Source organism: Canis lupus, chromosome 5 (genome assembly GCF_011100685.1).
Source record: "Canis lupus familiaris isolate Mischka breed German Shepherd chromosome 5, alternate assembly UU_Cfam_GSD_1.0, whole genome shotgun sequence".
NCBI lineage: Eukaryota > Metazoa > Chordata > Mammalia > Carnivora > Canidae > Canis > Canis lupus.
The window spans coordinates 82,550,096-82,571,163 of record NC_049226.1 but is presented as its reverse complement, the minus strand read 5'-3'; the positions used below and the strand labels follow the sequence as shown (position 1 = coordinate 82,571,163).

Sequence of the window (21,068 nt, the reverse complement as noted above, 5' to 3'; positions counted from 1 at the left end):
GGCCCTGGGATCCAAGCCCACGTTGGGATCTGTGCTGAGCACAGAGTCTGCTTGAGATTCTCTCTCTCTCTAAAAAAAATAAATCAATCTTTTAAAAAAGTAGATTGCCAGTGACAGGTGCCTGCTTCTTGGGTCCTGGGGCCCAGAGACTCTCTTCCCTTTCCCTGCCTTAGGGATACCTCCCTGCTGGGCCTGGCTTCCCTGAAAGCCAAGAGTCACTGGAAATGGACTCTCCCATGAGCTCAGGCCTTCTCAAAAAACAGGAAGAAACTTTGTCTATCCATACCTCCAAGGCCCTAAAACGGTGAGCAGCTGGCTGGTTCCCTGCTCAGAAAGGGCTGGACAGAAAGCATCTTTATGCCTAAAATGTTTGAGTGACACGCATACAATAAAAGCAACATAACAACTTCTGCTCTGTCAAAAGCCAGTTGTGAGTCCTTGTGCAAGTGATTTAATCTCTCTACCATATAAATTCTTACTTCCAAGACCAATAAACTCAAATTCTGTGGAATAAATATCACTGCTACTCCGGCCTCAGAAATACAAGATGACTTCTCTTGTTAGGGTGTCAAGATGACTCTTATCTGGAATTAGAGAACTTTAGGGCCCAACAGAGATGGTGACCCAGAAATCAATGTAGAGGATGATCCTATATTTGCCCACAGGGAGGGGAGGGAATCTGAGAGTCACGGCCATCTTGGCCCTGGGTCTACCTGCCTCCCAAGCACCTCTCCTGACTGTCTCTTAGGTATCTAGATGCAGCACATCCCTAAAGGCCCTCCCTGTCTTTGTCACAAACCTGTTCCTCCCCTCAGACCCTGGTACCCCAAAAGGTGTCAGTATCTACCCAGTTTCCTCCTGGTCCTTGCCCATCTAACCTGATAGTGCCCAAGACCAGGCAATCCTCCCTCTGAAACATGTACAGTGTTCCCTCTTCCCACTCTACTCCAGTCTAGACCACCAGCATCTTCCTTGCTGATTCTGCCCCAGCCCCGTCTAACATACGTCTGCCTACTCCTAGCCCATTCTCCCAGATTCCAGGTTTACCATTCTTTCCCTTTATTAATTTTTTTGTAATGAATTTATTTTTAATCTCTACACCCAATAGGGGGCTTGAATTTACAACCCCGAGATGAAGAGTCGTACACTCTACTGACTCTTTCTCTTTATTTGTTAAAGTGGGTTGTAGTCTGAGTCATGGCTTCCCAAAGATGTCCACATCCTAATCTCTGAAACCTAGGATTATGTCATTTTAAGAGGCAAAAGGGACTGTGATTAAATTAAGGATCTTGAAATGGAGATTATCTTGGATTATCCAGGTGGGCTCACTGTAGTCACAGGGCCCTTCTAAGAGGGAAGCCTGAGGGTCAGATTGGGAGCCTGTGATGTGATGATGAAGGCAGAGGTCAAAGAGATATGACGACACTGCGCGCTATTTAGGCTTTGAAGGTAGAGGAAGAAGCTGGAGCCGAAGAATGCAGGTGGCCTCCAGAAGCTGGGAAAGGCAAGGAAACAGATTCTTCCCGAGAGCCACTAGAAGGAACCAGCCTGCTGACCCTTGACTTTAGCCCAGTGAGACCCATTTCAAACTTCTGACCTCCAGAATGCTGAAGTAAAAATATATATATATATATATATATATATGTTATTTTTAAATGTGTGTTGTGGCAATAGGTTATTGCAGCAATAGAAAACTAATATAGTGGGTTTCAAATACAGTTAAACACACACACGTATATAAATGAATTAGAGCTGGTCTCAATTGAAACAAAAATCCAAGTGGCAGCTCAGATTTCCTCAATGTCTGAGTGATTCCAAGCCAGGCTGTCTGAGAAAAGGACTCCCTCTGGCGAAATTTGCTTTTCATTTATTTTATTTATTTACTTACTTACTTACTTATTTTTATTAAGCTCTATGCCCAACACAGGGCTCAAACTCATGGCCCGGAGATTGAGATTCCATGGTTTACCGACTGAGCCAGACATGTACCCCTGGCTAACTGCTTTTTAAAAGCACAGGCCCTGGGATCCCTGGGTGGCGCAGCGATTTGGCGCCTGCCTTTGGCCCAGGGCGTGATCCTGGAGACCCGGGATCGAGTCCCACGTCGGGCTCCCGGTGCATGGAGCCTGCTTCTCCCTCTGCATGTGTCTCTGCCTCTCTCTCTCTCTCTGTGACTATCATAAATAAATTAAAAAAAAAAAAAAAAGCACAGGCCCTTAGGGACGCCTGGGTGGCTTAATGGTTGAGTGTCTGCCTTTGGCTCAGGTTGTGATCCTGGGGTCCTGGGATTGAGTCCCACATTGGGGCTCCCTGCAGGGAGCCTGCTCCTCCCTCTGCCTATGCCTCTCTCTCTCTCTCTCTCTGTCTCTCATAAATAAATAAATAAATAAATAAATAAATAAATAAATAAATAAATAAAATCTTAAAAAAAGAAAAAAAGCACAGGCCATTTGATCATCTTCTTCCTGAGTCTGCCATACATAGTATGGTCCCCAGTCTAGAACTTGACACCACTCAGGGAGTCACCTACTCAAGAAGGCGACATGTTGCATGCTTCCAGGCCAGACAGATGGCAGTGAAATCTTCTCAGTATTCAAATACCATCTTCTCAGTCTTCTGTGCAAGATACGTCCAGGGCTCCCTTTGGCATATAGGATGGATTGAAACACTAAAACATAGCTACGAAAGGCCTGCTCAACGAGTTCCTATCCACCTCAGCATCCTGTCCTTTGTGGAGATTTTTTTTCCTTTTTTTTTTTTAATTTTTATTTATTTATGATAGTCACAGAGAGAGAGAGAGAGAGAGAGGCAGAGACATAAGCAGAGGGAGAAGCAGGCTCCATGCACAGGGAGCCCGACGTGGGATTCGATCCCGGGTCTCCAGGATCGTGCCCTGGGCCAAAGGCAGGCGCCAAACCGCTGCGCCACCCAGGGATCCCCCTTTGTGGGGATTATGCAGCTCCTGGAACCGGCAGCATTTGCTGCCACCCCTGAACCTCTTCCCACAGGGTTCCCTTTACTTGGAGTATTGCTTTAGCTCCTCCTGCCCCCTTTGGCTAATTTGTATGGAAACCTGAGGCACATTTTTCTGAGACGGAAGTCAGCCCCTGAGGTAGGACTTGCTCCTGCCCACAGCGGCTGCCCCTCACCCGCATAGTAGGTCCACCTGGGGTGAAAGAGCCCAGGCCAGGGGGAGAAAAGACCCAATTGTGGTTTTCAGGGCTTACACACGTGTGTGTAAGGATTCCAAGCTGGCTTTCATGACTCCTAGAACCAGAAAGAAGAGACCTCTGGGGCAGGCAAAAGCAGCTTGCCACACCCTGTGCCAAACCAGCTCGTCCTTAAATAGAGCCATTGTATGCCTAGGCTCCTGGAGACTTGTCACTTGTCCCTGGGCAGCTCAGTAGTTACCAATTTCTTTTTTTTTTTTTTTTAAGATTTTATTTATTCATGAGAGAGAGAGAAAGAGAGAGAGGCAGAGACATAGGCAGAGGGAGAAGCAGGCTCCATGCAGGGAGCCCAACGTGGGACTCGATCCCAGGACTCTGGGATCACCCCCTGAGCCGAAGGCAGACACTCAACCGCTGAGCCACCCAGGTGTCCCAAGTAATTAGCAGTTTCAATCCCAGCTCTGCCATCACCAGTTGGGCAAAGTCCTCAACTTCTGTGAATCTCAGCTGGCTCTTTTGTGACATGAGGGTAACAACAGCTCCTGCATGAGGGTGTTGAGGACTGAAACTGTGCTCATACTTCTAACGTACAGAGTGTTCAGCTGGTAGTAGACATTGATACGTATCATCTAGACCTTGCTTGTCTTTCCAGCAGGAAGATGATGCTCTCCATTTTATCAACTAATAAAATTAAATGTTAATTGTCAAATTAGCCCCCAGGGGTGGGGATGTGGTCAGCCACAGCTCTTGCTCTCTGGGTCCACTTTCTCTGGGTCACAGTACCCTTTCCAATGAACCCTGGATGAATCGGCCCATCCACTTATCTTGTCCCCATGGCCACCAGCATTTCTTGCCCTGGTAAGCTCAGTAGTCTCCTGATTGGTCTTTCTGCTTCCGCTGTGGGCTCGCTGTCCCCATCAATCCATTCTCCTCACATCTTCTGGCTGTCAAAAAAAAAAAAAAAAAAAGCCAAACAGATTATTTTACTTCCTACTTACAATGATCATGACTCTCCCTGCTCCCCAGGGAGCAATATTTCAATATACCATGAAATTAGAATCAAAATCTCCTCCTCCTCAAAAAAAAAAAAAAAAAAAAAAATCTCACAGTGCCTCCAAGACCTCCTGCGCCCCCTGGCTCCAGGTGACCTCTGTAGCCTCATGGCCTCCGTTTCCTGAACGACCAGGCTCACGGTTGTACTAGGGCCTTTTGCACCCATGCTGTTGCTACCTGGAACATCGGTTCCTCTGGGAAAGCTTTCTCTGACCCTCAGAATAGAAGAGGCTGTTACTCCCATAGCACCATGGGACTCTTGTTTCTGCTGACTGTTTCTCCTTGATTGTATAGTGATCTGATTAGGGGCTGTCCCTCCAGCCAGCCAGAGAGACCACAAGGGGAGGGTTGATGTTTATCTAGCTCCTTAGCACAGAGCCTGGAACACAGTGAGTTCTCCACAGATGTTTGCTGAAGAAAGAAAGGGAGAAAGGAAGGGAGGGAGGGAGGGAGGGAAGAAGAATGGAAGGAATAAATGAAAAGATAGTGCTTTTTTTTTTTTTTTAAGATCTTATTTATCGGGATCCCTGGGTGGCACAGCGGTTTGGCGCCTGCCTTTGGCCCAGGGCGTGATCCTGGAGACCCGGGATCGAATCCCACGTCGGGCTCCCGGTGCATGGAGCCTGCTTCTCCCTCTGCTTATGTCTCTGCCTCTCTCTCTCTCTCTCTCTGTGTGACTATCATAAATTAAAAAAAAAAAAAATAAGAACATTTCAGACTCTCTCTTTAAAAAAAAAAGATCTTATTTATCTGACAGAACCGGAGCACAAGCGGGTGGGGGGGGACGGGGAGCAGCAGAGGGAGAGAGAGAAGGAGAAGCAGGCTCCCTGCTGAGTAGGGACCTTCTGACTCCGTGGGGCTCCATCCCAGGACATCTGGGATCATGACCTGAGCCCAAGGCAAACGCTTCACCAACTGAGCCACCCAGGCACCCCGAAAAGATAGTACTTCTCATAGGAATTCTTTTGTGAAGGCTTTTGTAGAGTAGATGATAGTTGTTGAATTATTTTTGGTATAAAAATTGACTTTCCTATACTATTGTCCCTTTAACATAGTAAATCTATTTTTTCCATTGCCTTGTAAAGCTTTTTTTTATTTGCTACACTCAGGACATTTTCCTCCCATTAATTTTTCCTTGTTAAGTGGTTTTTATGACTACTTTGTGCTTTAAGAAAGAAGTACTGCACGGTATTTAGAGTATTCTCTTAGCTTCCTTGGTGAGAAGGTTCTGGCAGCTTTCCCACTGTTGACTATAACCAGTGCAGCTTGGAACACGATGTCACCCCTCCAGAACTCTCTCGGACCTAGATAAAACTTATTCTGTGTCTCTAGTTGGAGACAAGGTGTTTGGAAACAGCGCCTTATGCAACAGAGCTGCTCCAGGGCCGTCCCTTGGAGGCAAATGTAATAAAAATCATGGTGTGTGAAAAATGTGCCCACAGAGTCCGAGGAACTAAAGATTTTAAAGCTTTTCTGCCAGTAATTCAGTTTTTATTTTATGTTTCTTGGAAAACTGAAGGCTTGTATCTACCACATGTGTTACCTAAGACGCAAGGGAGGGTGGGGGGGGGGTATTTTGTGCTGGTGAGAATGTCTATGGCAGCCTGGTCAAAGCGGTCCTCTTTGTAAATGACCTCCCCTTTCCGGCCCTGCTCCCCCGGGAGGGGTATTTCCATCCCGCATGAGATCTCTCTTTGCTTGCTCATTTCCATGAGGAATGGTGCATGCATACAAAGCTGCTGGCTGTTAGGACTTTATTTCAGAAATGTGCAGGACTGAGACACCTGAATTTTTCCTCGAATACTTGAAAGCAAATTATGTGCCGGAACCTCTCAGGCCTGTTCCCAGCGGAATTTCCTTTGAGTGTTCATATCTCGAAACCTTATGTAACCTGACACAATTATCTGAAAAGGCTTGCAATCCAAAAGAATAGTGTTCTGAGCTAGGAATGAAGGTTGGAGCTGGGAAAGAAGTGTTCTCCCCTGCCCGGGGACTGGGTCATACCTCACTATGACAATACCCAATTCACATTCCAAAGAAAATGCTAACCCCCTGACACTGTGACCAGTGGGTGCATTTTCTTCTTCATCTCTCTGAACAAGGAATCGCTTAATGAGGTGCTCCAGGGACATTACAAAAGGCCTAGACCTGGCTGGTTAAAAATATTTCGATAACCACCTTGAGCAACTAGTCCTCTCAAGATGGAAACGGGAATGGCCTGAGCTCCTTTTCAGGGGTTATAACCCGCTCCACTGACTCAGAAATCAATCCATCCGAAGAGTTAGGGTCTCATACCAGCAGTTACCACTACAAATGGGATATAGGTGGGGGTCTGGAATCCAAATTTTCACTAAGTGATTCATCTGGGTAATTCTGACTCAAGCCCGGCCCAAGACTCCACCCACCAGCCCAACCCCCAACTCCAAGGAAGAAGGGGAGAATGAGGACACAAACTCTAAGTGCAGGCCTAAAACTGGGGCTCCATGAGGAGATGACCCCGCATTCCAGAAAGCCCTTGACCCAAGAAGCTTCTTTTGCCTCTTTATTTCACTTTCAGAAATCCCAACCCTGCTCACCATTTGCATACCAGCGGTGAGGGACCTCCTAGGAGAACAGGCACTACTCATAGGTGGTTGGCTTTTCAAGGAATTTGCTGGAGAAAATTGTAGGCAAAGGCTGTGAACAAAACCCCCTTCCATCTGGTTTCAGTTTATTTAAAAAACAACGCACACAGGCCTCCCCACCAGCAATCAGAAAAGAGCCACAGCTTCCCCAGGGGGGGTATTAGCCACCAGGGGTGGGGCTGAATTATATATATGCAAATAAATTAAACCAGCTAGCCAACAGCAACTAATTTTTGTATCTTTTGCAGTTGTTCTGCCAAAAAAAAAAAAAAAAGGCCTAAATCAGGAGTGATGGAAGTGGTGAAGAAGCAAGTTTTGGATTAGTTTTAACAACGTCCCTTAATTCTACCATTGGGAGACATGTTTTTTGTTTTTTAAGATTTTATTTATTTCTTCATGAGAGACACACAGAGGCAGAGACACAGGCAGAGGGAGAAGCAGGCTCCATGCAGGGAGCCCTATGTGGAACTCAATCTCAGGACCCCCGGATCGGGCCCTGAGCCCAAGGCAGATGCTCAACCACTGAGCCGCCCAGACATCTGCAGAGACATGTTTCTAATCTGGAAGCAGATAAAAAAAAGGTTGATAGTTTTCACCTGGGTATTGCCAACCCCCTAGACTGAAGGCCAGGGGGCAGTGTGACCAGATGGTTGGGAGCATAGCATCTGGATGGCTGTGTGATCTATAGCATGTCATAACCTCTCTGGATTTGTTTTCTTTTCTTTTTAAATATTTTATTTATTTATTATTGGAGAGAGAGAGAGAGAGCAGGGGGAGGAGCAGAGGGAGGGGGACAAGCAGACTCTGAGCTGAGCACAGAGCCCCATGTGGGGCTCTATCCCAGGAACCTGAGATCATGACCTGAGCCAAAACCAGGAATATGTGGCTTAACCCACTGAACCCCTAGGAGCCTCTGGGTTTGTTTTCTTGTATATGGGAAGGGGTAATGATAGTACCTGCTTCACAGGGACAATATGAGGATAATAAATAAAATAAGGGACAAGCAAACTGAACACAAGGACTGGCATACAACAAACACAGTAAATGTGACAGAGGGTTATGAATAACTCAAAGCCACACTGCACGATCTAAGACAACCGGTTTCACCTGGAGTCAGCCAAGTTCTGCTGGCAAGTGTTCTCAACTGGGGCTGGCCTTTCCCCTGGGGCTGGTCCAGAAAACCCTTCGGAGCACATTCTCTTAGTGTTTCTCAGACTCAAGGGCCCTAATCCCCAAATATCAGCCTTCAATCCTGGAGACAAAAGAAAAGTTCTGAGGAGGGAGCAAGGCAGCTTGAAAATGGAAGTGATGCCCCTGGCTTCCCCTGCCTCACCATCCCTCCTCCCTGGTACCTAATGGCCTAATCTCCAGATGCACAGCCTTGACGGGGTACCTCTGAAAAAAGAAGGGTTTCACTTCATGCCCAGGGCATGCAAAAGTGAGTCAGCAATCTCCTGGGCTCCTATGCCACATGGGCGATGTGCTGGAGGCCTGGGCATCCAGGTGCTTCTGGGCTCGGCCCTTGCTCGTCTATGAGCATCTTGGGCTAGGTTTGCCCAAAACCTCTGCTTCTATCCCTTGTCTAGATGCAGCAACAGGACTCCCAGCTTCCACTCTTACCCCTTTCCTAAATCCATTTCCTGTCAATTGGGAAGGTATCTCATTTGCTCAAGACCATTCCCAGCTCTCCTTTGCCCCCAGAATGAAGTTTAAGAGGCCACGTATGCCCAATGTGGTCCTACATTAACACAGTTGTCAAGATCCCAGACTCAAGTATGCCTGAGTCTGAATCAAGGGGCTGCTCTAAGATTCAAATTCAAGGACCTGAGTTTAAGAACTTGAACAATTTTCTTAGCTTCTGGAAGTCAACTTCCATGAACGTGAAAGAATAATGATGATACCTACTAACAGAGCTATTGTGAGGTCTCTGTCCCCAGCCCCAAGAACAGAGCAGAAGTTGGGAGGCCAGTACACAGAATGAACACCGAGGACAAGATGGGAAGGGAGTGGCTGCCAGAACTAGGGAAGATCATGAGAGCAGCTTTGGATATGCTGAGTGTGAAGATCCTTACAGGTGCTCAGGGAAGGGATCCAAGGACAGCTGGACAAATGCGCCTGGAGACATGAGGGAAGACTTGGCCAGAAGGGAGCTTGAGAGTCACCAGCATGTGAGTAGGAAGATGAACTCCTGATGGGGGAGGACCTGAGCATGAGGCCTCCACAGCCAGAGGTCTATCCACAAGGAAGAGTAGCTCGAAGAGACCGAGGAGGAGAGCCAGAGAGATGAGAACACTCAACAGCAGTGGCTTCATAGCTACCCAGAGGACGAAGGGCTGTAGCAGTGAGGAGCGGCCAGTAGGGCAGAGGCATCGAGGAAACCAAGTTAGCTGAAAGCAAAGATGTGTTTCTGGTATTTGGGGACTGGTCTGTCATTCTTTGGTCTCCTGTTCACCTTTGGCAAGGTCAGGAGGGGGAGCCCTGCAGAGCTAGAGGGGGGTGGGTGGGGAGACTAGAGATGGTGATTATAGACAATTTTAAAGAAATGTGGCTGATAAGGGGGGGAGCACAGCGAGTGGTATCAGATTGAGGTGAAAGAAGTGCTCCTCTGGCTGCCAGTGGGAGAGGCCAGTTGTTGTTATGACACCCAGGGCACCTGGCACAGGGCCTGGCACGTGGTAGAAACTCAATAAAAGTTTGCTATCTTTGGGGGATCCCTGGGTGGCTCAGCGGTTTGGTGCCTGCCTTCGGCCCAGAGCGTGACGCTGGAGTCCTGGGATCGAGTCCCGCGTCGGGCTCCCTGCATGGAGCCTGCATCTCCCTCTGCCTCTCTGTGTCTCTCATAAATAAATAAAATCTTAAAACAAACAAACAAACAAACAAACAAAACAAAAAAGTTTGCTATCTTTGAGAATGGGGTCTGGAACCTAGGTGGAGGGTATTGGCCATGAGCAGGAAGACTGGCCCCTCTGCCACTGTGCTGGGAGGGACGGGTGGTGGGGTGCCAGGAGGAAGCAGAGTGCAAGGCAGGGCTTCCTTGGGACTTGGCTGCCTCTGAGCTGCACCATCCAGGGAGGCAGAGGGGACAAGGGAGTCCTGGCTTCAAGAACCCCAGTGTGGCCAGGGGACAGAGGGTGAACTTTTGGAGACACCTGCTTCTGTCCCTACCCCCACCCTCAAATCCAGCGGTTACCTTCACTCTATCCCCTTCAGAGCCGCGCCCTTCCAGAAAGGCCAGCAGATGGTGCCAGTGAGCTGCCAGACTCAGCTGGAGCAGACCGGAGCCAGCCTGCCATCACCCCCTCCACCAACCCGTGACCCTCTAGAGCCTGGGGCAAGCTTCGGGTTTAGCTCACCAGGTTTCTGACCAAGGGGGAGGAGAGACCAGGGGTAGCTAGCAGGGGTGGGGGAGGGAGGGAGCGTGTCAGACTAAGGACTAGGGGAGACAGTGGGTTTAGGGCTTAGGGGTGGGATAGCTAAGGGGCTCTGATCCTTCTGGTTGCCCTTCATTCCTTTGCCCCTGCCAGGCCCTGCCTTATCTGCTGGGCCTCCTGCCCTCTGCCCCCCTTCATTTCTCTTCCCTGGAGGCCCCTGCCAGCCCAGACTCCTGGTTCTGGCAGAGGCTGGTTCTCTGCCCCTGGGCAGGCACAAGCTGGCACCAAGCCTCAGACAGGGTTGGGCCAGCCCCTCCCAGCTCTGACTGCCTGAACCACCTTCTTTCTACTTCCAGAACCTCTCCACCTGATGAGGAGTAAGGGTTCAGCTGCTGAGGAGGCCACAGGGGGTTGCAGCATAAATCCTAGGAAGAGGTCCTGGCCTCCTGGCCTTGGGAGTAGGATGAATTGGGATGGTGTGGGTGGGCACATATAAAAATGTGGCAGAGGATTCCTGGGTGGCGCAGCGGTTTAGCGCCTGCCTTTGGCCCAGGGTGTGATCCTGGAGTCCCGGGATCAAGTCCCATGTCAGGCTCCCGGCATGGAGCCTGCTTCTCCTTCTGCCTGTGTCTCTGCCTCTCTCTCTCTCTCTATCATGAATAAATAAATAAAATCTTTTAAAAAATAAATAAATAAAAATGTGGCAGATCATCCAGTCCCACAAGACCCATATCACATAGGACTAGTGGTTCTGTGCAAGGTGGCAGAGCATCCCAGAAGACCAGTTGGATGTGCTCTGTAGCCATCCTGTCCGCTGTAGCCAAAGGCAATTCCCTATACCCCCTCAGCAAGTCTTTCTCCCCACGTGGCCTTCCCAGTAAGTCAGGATCCTTCATGATTCCTTCGCAGGACAGTGTAGGATTCCGCTTCTCAGTCTCCGCTCTCAACTCCTACATCCACTTCCCCTAGTTTTGATGCCAGTTCAGGCAAGTGCTAGTACCACTACCTGTGTGGACTTGACCTTGAAGACTGCCTAGGACCCCCACCTCTTCCTCTACACACCCCCCAGCTCCAAAAGGAAGCCCTTAATAGACTGAAGCAGAAGAAACCATAGCCAGACTTCCAGTGGGGTGACAGAGCTGATGGGGAGGGTCCCACAAACCCAGAGTCTACAGCTCAGGTCAGGAAGCCAGGCCAAGGTTGCCGTGTCTTCTTGTGAGCCTGGACCATACATAGATGCAGGGCAACAGGAGTCAGCAGGATTTAGAAAGGGGATGTTCTCTGAGTTTCCAAAGGATGACCTAGACTGAGGGAGAGTCTCCAGGAGCACACATAACAGAGGGGTCACATGCACACACGGGGTCATGGTACAGGACACAGACACAAGTGTATGCAAATACTGGCACAGGCGGATACATAAGGTCATGTACCCAAGGCAGGCACACATATCCTCCCCAGGCAAGTCCTGACTCCCACGGCCAGGGCGAGCCTGCCATCTATGCTTTTAAGAGGAGGAATACATAAAGCCACAGAAGTGGCTCTGGACAGGAGATGGGCCCTCCACCCAGAGCCTCCCCTCTTAAGTGGCTCCCAGCCCCCTCCCTGAGACTCCTCTGGCCCACCAGGGAGCCATGCCTGGGTGGCAGAGAAGACTTTGGAGGAGGCATTGCCTCTAAGCCCTGGCACAGAGCCTGAGTACCTAAGATAGAGAATGGGCACGGGCTGGGAGGGGTCCACGACCTTCCAGGACCTAGTTCGGGCACAGATGAAGCAGTGGGCAAGGTCCAGAGGCTCACAGAAAGCAGGGACTCCTTCTGCCATGGGCTGTACCTACTGCCCTCAGAATAGGGCCTGGCAGCCAGGTGCTGGCACGAACTCCTAGTGCCTGGCACAGCCCTAGCATGGATGCCAAATGCAGGGTGCCAGACACGGGGGTGGGCAGGATGGGGGGCCGCTGGGCCACACACAAACACAGATCTTCATATATACAGGCAGGGAAATGCACCCACACTCACATCACTTATTTTATACCCTGTGGAATCATGGGAGTAGGGCAGGGATCCCGGAGTCCCAGAGGCCGCCCCCACTGACTCTCCAGGTGTCCCCACTGGCCTGGCTCTAGGAGTATCAGTCGGAGGGTGGGCTGGAGGTAATGGGAGGCCTACTTTTTCTGTTAGCCCCCGCCCCCGCCACACACACACATGCACACACCTGCACTCCCACACACGTACCCTTGTGTGGCAGGAGGAGGTGGGGCTGGTGCATCCCCAGGACGGGGCCCTGGAGGGAAGGAGGAAGGCGGGCCAAGAGACTCCCAAGGGCCCGGGCAGTCCTCCCCCCGGCCCCCGCCACAAGCGGGCGTGTGTGCGCGAGGGCCCTGCGGCCGCGCACGGCGTGGGAGTGCGGCGCGTGTGCCCGCTGCGGCTGGGGCGGCTTTCCCGCGGCTTCAGGCAGGCGGGAGGCCCAGGGGCGCTGTCCCGGGGGGCGGGGCGGGGAGCTGATGGAGGTTGTGCGTGTCCTCAGGTGTCCGGAGCGAGTGCGAGCTGGGGGCGCTCACCTGGGGGCGGGGGGGGCGGGGGGCAGGGGTGAACAGATGCAGGGCACGAGGGCCACACCAGCCGGCCCTGTCCCCCGCACGGTCCGCGGCAAGGCGGCTCCTCCTCTAGCAGCAACTTTGAGACTTTGTTCCGGCTTCTTAGAAAGCAGATCTGGCCGTGGGGGCGGGGCGGAGGGGGGGCACCTGCCCGAAGGAGGGTGCGGGGTGAGAAGTGGAGGGAAGCCCCGCCCCCGCCCCGCCCCCGCCCCGCCCGCTCCCCCGCCCCCGGGGCTCTTTATAAGCTCGGCCCGAGGGCGAACGGAGAAAGCGAGTGTCCCTCCCGCCCTCGGCCGGCGTGTGCTGCGCCCCGCGCCCCGCGCCCCGCGCCCCGCGCCCCGGCCCCTCGCCCCGCTCCCCGCTCCCCGCTCCCCAGCCCGGCCCCCGCCCCGCCCCGCCCCGGCCCGGCCCGGCCCGGCCCGGCCCGGCCCCGCCGCCATGGAGCGCTGGCCTTGGCCGTCGGGCGGCGCCTGGCTGCTCGTGGCGGCCCGCGCGCTGCTGCAGCTGCTGCGCGCGGACCTGCGTCTGGGCCGCCCGCTGCTGGCGGCGCTGGCGCTGCTGGCCGCGCTCGACTGGCTGTGCCAGCGCCTGCTGCCCCCGCCCGCCGCGCTCGCCGCGCTGGCCGCCGCCGGCTGGATGGCGCTGTCCCGCCTGGCGCGCCCGCCGCGCCTGCCCGTGGCCACTCGCGCGGTGCTCATCACCGGTGAGTGCGCGGAGCGCGGGGACTCCAGGCTCGAGGGCGGGACCAGACCCCGAGGGTTCCCCGTGAGCCGCCCACGCCAGGCGGGACCCCCGGCGCAGGAGTGCGAGTGTCGCCCTCCCTTGGGTGCCGAGAGCGAGCCAAGTAGGAAGCGCACGGCACCTCCTAAGTCCGGGTTCACTACCTGCCGCCGGGGAGTGTCGGAGGGAGAACGAGGCTGGGAGCGGGCAGGTGCGCAGGGACGACGGCTGCCTGAGAAAGACGAGCCTCCGGAGTTCGGGGTTCATGGCGTGCCCCTTCCCAGGAGAGCAGGCTTTGGACGGGGGCGTGCTCTGAGGGACTCAGACGATGGTCACCCCTTGAAGTCGGCCTAACAAGCCCACGTGGGACGCTCCGTCTCCTCTTTCCTGGGGCCACAGGAAGGCGCTTAGATGGGGAGTTGGGGCATTGACCCACCCCCCAAGTTGGCTGGGATCCTTGGACTCCAGAAAAGGTTGAGGTCACCATGACCGGCAGCTGGGCATTCAGCTGCCTCTCAGAGCACGCCACCCACCCCCAAACTGCTGAGGTAGCCGTCCAGCGTCTGCAACCAGCACCCCACCCCACATTCCTCTCCTCCTGGTCTTCAGTGCCCAGGAAGGAGGTCCTGGAGAGCTGTACTCAGGTGCCTCTGGCCGCCTGGCGGAGTTCCCTTTGTCTGGAGCAGGGAATAAATCTGTCACCAGAAGGAAGGGAGGGGAGGGGGGGCCTGAGGCCCAGGCGGAAGTGGGGAGGGGGAGAAAGGCCAGGGGGCACCGGCTGTGCTGTGGGGGGGAGGGGCAGTCTAGTCCTCCCCCACCCCGCCTGGCCTTGGACAGGTTCTCAGAGCTCTGCCTGGTGTTTGGGCCCTGGGGTGGGGGCTGCCTCCAGACTGGCTGCTCAGAGGCTGGGTCCAGTAGGGGGCCCCGTAGGATCGGATGGACCTGAGGGAACTTCCCACAGGCCATCCAGGAGCCGGGCCTCAGAGGATGAGTGAAGATAGGTGAAGTGTGGATGTAGAACAAAGGCTTGAGACAGAAGTGAGTGTGGCCTGGGTAGGGACAATCAGTAACCAGCCTGACTGCTGGGACATGGTGGGACATGAGGTTGTTTCCTCAGAAGAGGCTTTGAATGCCAGGCAAGAAGCCAGACTGCTGAGATGAGGTGGGAATAAGGGTGGCATGAGGGCTCTGGGGCTTAAACAAGAGGGTGGAGCTAGAGCAGGGTTCAGGCCTGATGCATGGGACCTGAATTCAGTACAGTGTGAAGTTTTGGGGGATTGAGGAAGGAAAGATGCAGACCCCCCCCCCCCCCCCCCCCCCCCGGGATGAAGCAGCAACTAGGCTGTGAGCTCTGCTCCCAGGGACTGGACAGCCCCCCTCCTGCCTTCTAATTTGTGAGCTGCCTCCACAGGGCTCAGGGTATCTGCTGGTACTAGTGACCCAGTGGGCAGTCGGTCCTGAGAGCTCCCCACAGGCCTTCAAGCTGCTGCTCTTACTGCTCCTTGCCTTGAGCCTGAGAAGGAGGGAAGAGGTGGGATGCCATCTGAGGTCTGGGCTCCCCCATCTCTGGCTGTAAAGCCCTGTGATGGGAGAGGGGAAGAGTGCTGCCCAGCCCACTTCAACTTCTCTGTGGTTTCCTCTTTCACCACCTGATTGCAAGACAAAGAGGTAACCAGGCCCTGACTCACCTGCCAGGAACAGTGTCGAGCCTGCCAGAGCTTCCACTCGCCCTTCCTGAGAATGCCCCTGAAAACCACTACCTGAGCTCCGGCCTGGGGTCAGAATTTGGGCTGAGTGCCTTGTGTGCACCTCTATGTATGATGGTGGCAGGGGGTCTCATGAGAGGGAACCCCTGTGTGAATATGCCAGCAGGCTGGAGGTATGTACAGGTGTCTGTGTGTGTCAGGTGAACACGAGGGTATGCGAGGCATGGGTGACTGTTCGGACTGCAACTGAGGCTCTGGAAGGCCTCTGTTTTCCTTGTGAAGGGCCCGTCTGCTCTGGGAGGGAGCTTAGGCGAGTGGACACACATGTGCTCACTCGCCTCCCCAGTCAGACTTCCCCTGGAAGGACCGGTCAGCCCAGGGTTGTCTGCAGAACCCCAGCCACATAAAGCCCAGCTCACAGCCCCCTGCCCCAGCTTTGTTCTCTGCCTCAGCAGAGGGCGGGGCTGAGGTGGGGAAGGCTTCCCAAGCGTCCAAAATTGGGAAAGCAGGGCTACTGTGAAACTTCTGTTTAGCAGGAGCACCAGGGAGGCAGGCTCTGGAAAGCCTCCTCCTTCGTGGCCCTCTCCCTCCCCTTGTTGGCTGCCTAGGGAGCCAAGATCAGAATTTGAGGAACAATTGAGGAAGGGGGTTGCTGCTTATCAGGCCCCCACTTAGACTCTGCCTGGTGGTTCCTCTCTCTACATACCAAAGACAGGAAATTAGGTCTCCAAAGTGGTAACTGACCTCAGGTCACACTTGCTGGGTGTGGGAAGGGATTCAAATGCAGGTCTGTTCTCTTCTCCATCCATCATCTCGCCTGTCCTGGGGGCAAGTGGTCGGGGCTCAGAGAATGCCCTACTGTTGCCACTGGTTGGAATTCCCAGAGCTGGGGTCAAGGGTGAGATGGGGATGGGCCTCTAGCTTTGCCTAGAGCTTAGAACAATAGTAGGGATGTTGGCATGGAAGGGAAGTGGGGCTCAGCTTGTGATGATGGGAGTAGAGGGCTTGGGCTTCATCCTGAGGACTGGCAGGGGGGCCTTGGAAAGGTTTTCAGCCGCAGAGTGATATTGTCATTTTTGGAAAGATCCCTCTGGCTGCTTAGGTAGAGAATGAGTTCAAGAGGGCAAGATGGGACAGGACCAAGGAGGGGGCTGCTTCATAGTCCAGGTAAGAGGAAGAAGCCTGGGCAAGGGCAGCGAGAAAGGGAGGGAGGTGGTGCAGTAACACTGCACATGCAACCTAAGGCCTGAGAGCAAAGCAAGCAGGACACCAGGGCTGAGACTGGGCCTCACACTGACCTCCAGGAGAGTCCTGGCCTTACTCTTTGCTGGCTAAGAGTCTTTGGGAAGCAACTTCTCATTGCTAGGTCTCAGTGTCCTCTGTAAAGTGGGAAATGTAAGCCCCATTTGAGGTAGCTGTGAGGAGTCAGGGAGTTGACCGCCATGGGAGAGCTGGGCAGAGGGGCAAAGCCTGCAGAGGCGGACCTGGGAGAGGAGAGGAGGGAGGCCTGCTGGCTGCTGGAAGATTGGATATCTAGGGGCCTAGATCCTGTGCGGACCCTGGGGATCCTTAGAGTTGACTCAGGCTGGACTGGGCCACAGTGGTAGTTCACTGGCTGCCCTGCCCTGGCCAGGCTGTGACTCTGGTTTTGGCAAGGAGACGGCCAAGAAGCTAGATGCCATGGGCTTCACGGTGCTGGCCACCGTGTTGGAGTTGGATGGCCCTGGTGCCCTAGAGCTGCGTGCCTGCTGTTCCCCTCGCCTAAGGCTGCTGCAGATGGACCTGACCAAGCCAGCAGACATCAGCCGAGCACTGGAGTTCACAAAGGCCCACACCAGCAGCACAGGTCAGTGGCCAGAGCTCCTCCAGGAGAGGGCGTGGCTGGTGGGAATGAATGGGCAGGGATTAGAGGTTTGCTGCTGGCTCCATCCAGCACTTCCTCCTCTCTTTCACCCACCTTCTCCATGCCCTCAGGCTTGTGGGGCCTGGTCAACAATGCAGGCCACAACGATGTAGTGGCCGATGTGGAGTTGTCCCCTGTGGCCACATTCCGCAGCTGCATGGAGGTGAATTTCTTCGGGGCGCTTGAGCTGACCAAGGGTCTCTTGCCACTGCTGCGCCGCTCGAGGGGTCGTATAGTGACTGTGGGCAGCCCAGCAGGTGAGTGCCCCTCCCCTCTGGAGTAGAAAAGGTGCTGCTGCAGAGCCGCAGGGAGGGATGCTAGAGCCTCTGGCCCAGGCTGAGCAGCCCCACTTCCAATCCATCCCCAGGAGACATGCCATACCCATGCTTGGCAGCCTATGGGACCTCCAAAGCGGCCATGGCGCTGCTCATGGACACATTCAGCTGTGAACTTCTGCCCTGGGGGGTCAAGGTCAGCGTCATCCAGCCTGGCTGCTTTAAGACAGGTGGGGGTCGGGCCTGGGATGGGGTGTGTGGTTGTGGTCTTGCCTGGGGTGGGATCTGGTCTGATGAATGGCCATGGCTCTGGCTGAGGCAGGGAGTGGTTTGGGGGTAGATTTACCAGAGTCTGGATTTGGCTTCCCTAACTGACCTCACCCTGACCTTGCCACTCCTTTCCCAGAGTCCGTGCGGAATGTGGGACATTGGGAGCAGCGCAAGCAGCTGCTGCTGGCCAGCCTGCCCCGAGAGTTGCTCCAGGCCTACGGCGAAGACTACATTGAGCACTTACACGGGCAGTTCCTGCATTCACTGCGCCTCGCCCTGCCAGACCTCAGCCCAGTCGTAGATGCCATCACTGACGCGCTGCTGGCAGCTCAGCCGCGCCGCCGCTATTACCCAGGCCGTGGCCTGGGGCTCATGTACTTCATCCACTACTACCTGCCTGAGGGCCTGCGGCGCCGCTTCCTGCAGACCTTCTTCATCAATCACTGTCTGCCAAGAGCGCTGCGGCCTGGCCAGCCTGGCTCTACCCCAGCCCAGGAGGCAGCCCAGGACCCAGATCCAAATGAAGGCCCTTCCCCCATGGCAGCCCAATGAGCAGTGCCCACAGGTGGCCTAGCTGCTCCGGCAGAGGAGGTCCCTTGAGCCCTTGGCCCTCCCCTGGGCATTGTGACCCTCCCCCCCCCAAGTCTGCCCTAGAGCCTGGCCTCAAGGACCCCAGCCCCACCCACTCGGTCAGTGCCCCAGGCCAGGCCTCCAATAAACCTCCAGGCCTCTCAACTGCTTCATGAGCCCACACAGACCCTCCTGGGCACAAGGTTCCACCCCTGTAGCTTGGAGAACCCAGCTGGATGGGGAGTTCTGTGCAAGACTTAGCTGTAGCCTTTGACAGGATCCCGCAGACAGTGCCTCTGCAAACTAAGGAGTTACTGGGTGGGGTGGGGACCCCCCCTCAGGATTTTTTTGAGGCACCAGTGCCTCAGTGCTGCAACTCAAAGGGTGAATCCTGTTTCTTGACTGGCTCAAGAATTCGGGCTCTGACCACCCACCCAAGCCCCCTAGCCACAGGGAGGCTGCATACCCCACTTGCCCTACTGCCACCTTTTAAATAAAGACAAATTTTTATTTCTCCTAGAATGCAGAGATGCTGTTTTGGGAGGGGGTGACTGCCTGGGTGATAGGCTGTGGCTGGGTGACAGATTAGGGACTGCCTGGGGAATCCCCGGTGGTCAGCACAGGCTGAGACTCTGGGTGCAGGCTCTGTGGTTCACACCTAGTCCCCTTCATTTATTCACAGATTAGGGCTTCCTCCTAGTGAAATGGGGGTGGTGCCCCTGGCCAAGGGCATAGTGGGGCTCAATGAGGCAAACAGGGAGGCCTGGGGCCCTCCAGGGCCAGGACCCAGCTCCACGGCCCTGTCTGGGCCTCCAGTGACTTCCCTCATTCTGCAGAACCTGGCTGCACAGGGAGAGGGCCAGTGAAGGAGCTGGAAAGCTCGGGGTTGGGGGAGGGTTACCCAAGGGAAGTTGGACGTCTGGGAGAGGTACTAGGGCACAAAGGAGACAGCAGACAGCTAGGCTTTGAGAGGGCAGTTTATTGTCTTAGAGGGCAGAGCTGAGGGATGGGGTTGTAGAGCTATTTGCCCTATGCCTCCAGGACACACACTCTCCTTCCCCTGGGCCACAGCTCTGGGGGCCACCCACAGACGGAAGAGGAGGCTCACGCTGCCCCAGGGGTTCTCAGGGAAGGACATAAAATGACCACATGCTTCTTAGACATGTCAGTGGCTGTAAACAGAGGGCTGAGGGGGCCTCCTTTTGGGGGAGAGGGGGTTGGTCCATCCTTGGTAGGGGGAGCAGGTGCCCAGCCCCTTTTCAGGCCCAAGAGCCATCTCAGAGAGGGTCAGGGAAACCAGTAGTCACTGGAACAATGTGCTACCCCCCGGGGCAGGCATGTGAACCATGGGCTTTGTCACAGCACACGCAGACACACACTTGTGGGGAGCCTTGGGCCAGAGCGCTAGAAGATGGGGATGTAGTTGTCAATCTTGGCGCGGTGACGCTGGGCAATGCACTCGGCGATCCATACAATGTTGCGACACTCTTGCTCCTTGAGCTTCACGAAGGCGTAGAAGATACCAAAGTGGAACTGGTTCAGGAAGGCCAGCTTGTTCAGTTTCACCTACAGACAGGCAGCATGGTGTGCAGGTGGCCATGATGGCAGTCAGGCCTGGGCCACCAACCCTCCCCTACAATCGGCACGTGAGCAATCCCTCACCTCATGCTCGAAGAATCGGTCCTCCAGGGTCTTGTCTCCAGGATTGCTGCCTGCACCCTCGAAAAGCAGCTTATATTCCTGGCCCGGGGAAGAGATGGAAAGCATGAGCATGAGGGTGCTGTTGGGTGAGGGGTGGGGATGCAGACGCCAGTATGCCTGCCCATTATCCTGTAGCCAGGGCACTCACCGGGTAGTAGTCGGCCACGTTCTTCACCTGCTCATAGTCATCGGCCCGAGCCAGCTGGGCCAGGCCTTCTGGGTAGAGCCTTCCGCAGTGCGGAAAGAGCTTGGCACGGTCCTCCTTGGACAGCTCTGTGTCAAACGAGTTGATGGTGATGATGAAGGCTCGTCGGTCGGCTTCAAACTGTGGGGCCGGCACACAGGCAAGGTGGAGGGAGGGGGAAGGAGGCAGGTGCCAGTCAGCTGACAGGGCTTTCCCCAGGTCGGGGCTACCAGGGACCGGCAGGTGTGAGGGTGGGCAGGCACTCACCTCCAGGATGGGGCACATGGCATCGGCCGTGGTCCCGCCCAGTAGGGTGCAGAACTTGTAGAAAGACTCCAGGTAGGCCTGTGCAGAGCATGGGGCTTGCTCAACCCAGGCAGGGAACTGGGGGATCTGCCCTCCCCAGTTCCTTGCATGGTAAGTCCAAGCATCACACCCATGGATTGGCCAGGGCAGCTCCCATGTCAGGGCCTCGGAAACATCCACAAATTCCAACTGTTAATCGGTTGGCCTGCTGCCTCTCTGCACCAGGAGTGACAGAGCAATTTCTGGCTGACTGACTGCTTCGTGGGGTAGTACCCCCTCCACACCTCTCCACCATCATCCCACAGGACGCCAGGCTTAGACGGGGGCCCAGTCTGCCCCCAGCTGCCCTGCCTGCCCTTCCCCCAAACCTCCCCTCCTCAGCCTCAGAAAACCATGTGTTGATGGGCTTAGTGAAGGAAGGTTACTCCTGAGGGTTCACGGAGGTAACCTGGACTGGGTGGCTCCTCTTGGTAGCCCACCTCACAGAACACCCTCAGGTAGCTCCCAGGCATTGTGAAGCACAAAGCAAAATGTCAGCCCAGCTCCTGCTGAGCGACGGTTATTGCCTACACAGACCGAGCCTTGCAGTGCAACGGCTGGACACATGGGCTGTGATGAGAAT

General features: G+C 54.6%; 2 protein-coding genes across 2 annotated transcripts in view; one reads left to right on the top strand and one right to left on the bottom strand.

Moving 5' to 3' along the window:
* Positions 1–13,249: 13,249 nt before the first annotated feature.
* On the top strand, positions 13,250–18,777 carry HSD11B2 (hydroxysteroid 11-beta dehydrogenase 2). The gene is made up of 5 exons (XM_038538613.1): positions 13,250–13,514; positions 16,871–17,083; positions 17,212–17,397; positions 17,508–17,645; positions 17,822–18,777. The coding sequence occupies exons 1-5, from the start codon at positions 13,250–13,252 to the stop codon at positions 18,235–18,237; spliced, it is 1,218 nt and encodes a 405-aa protein (XP_038394541.1). The 3' UTR covers positions 18,238–18,777.
* Positions 18,778–19,214: 437 nt separating this feature from the next.
* ATP6V0D1 (ATPase H+ transporting V0 subunit d1) overlaps positions 19,215–21,068 on the bottom strand; it is a 39,365-nt gene continuing 37,511 nt past the window's right edge. The window contains exons 5-8 of the mRNA XM_038538614.1: positions 20,408–20,485; positions 20,105–20,281; positions 19,918–19,995; positions 19,215–19,821 (exon numbers count right to left, since the gene is read on the bottom strand). Coding sequence (XP_038394542.1) covers positions 19,660–19,821; positions 19,918–19,995; positions 20,105–20,281; positions 20,408–20,485 — 495 coding nt within the window. The 3' untranslated portion in view covers positions 19,215–19,659. The remainder of the gene's footprint in view (positions 19,822–19,917; positions 19,996–20,104; positions 20,282–20,407; positions 20,486–21,068) is intronic.

Coding starts and splice junctions, on each gene's coding strand:
- HSD11B2 (XM_038538613.1), top strand. CDS start 13,250: ATGGAGCGCTGGCCTTGGCCGTCGGGCGGCGCCTGGCTGCTCGTGGCG. Junction 17,084..17,211: donor GGCCCACACCAGCAGCACAG/GTCAGTGGCCAG, acceptor CCATGCCCTCAG/GCTTGTGGGGCCTGGTCAAC. Junction 17,398..17,507: donor GACTGTGGGCAGCCCAGCAG/GTGAGTGCCCCT, acceptor ATCCATCCCCAG/GAGACATGCCATACCCATGC.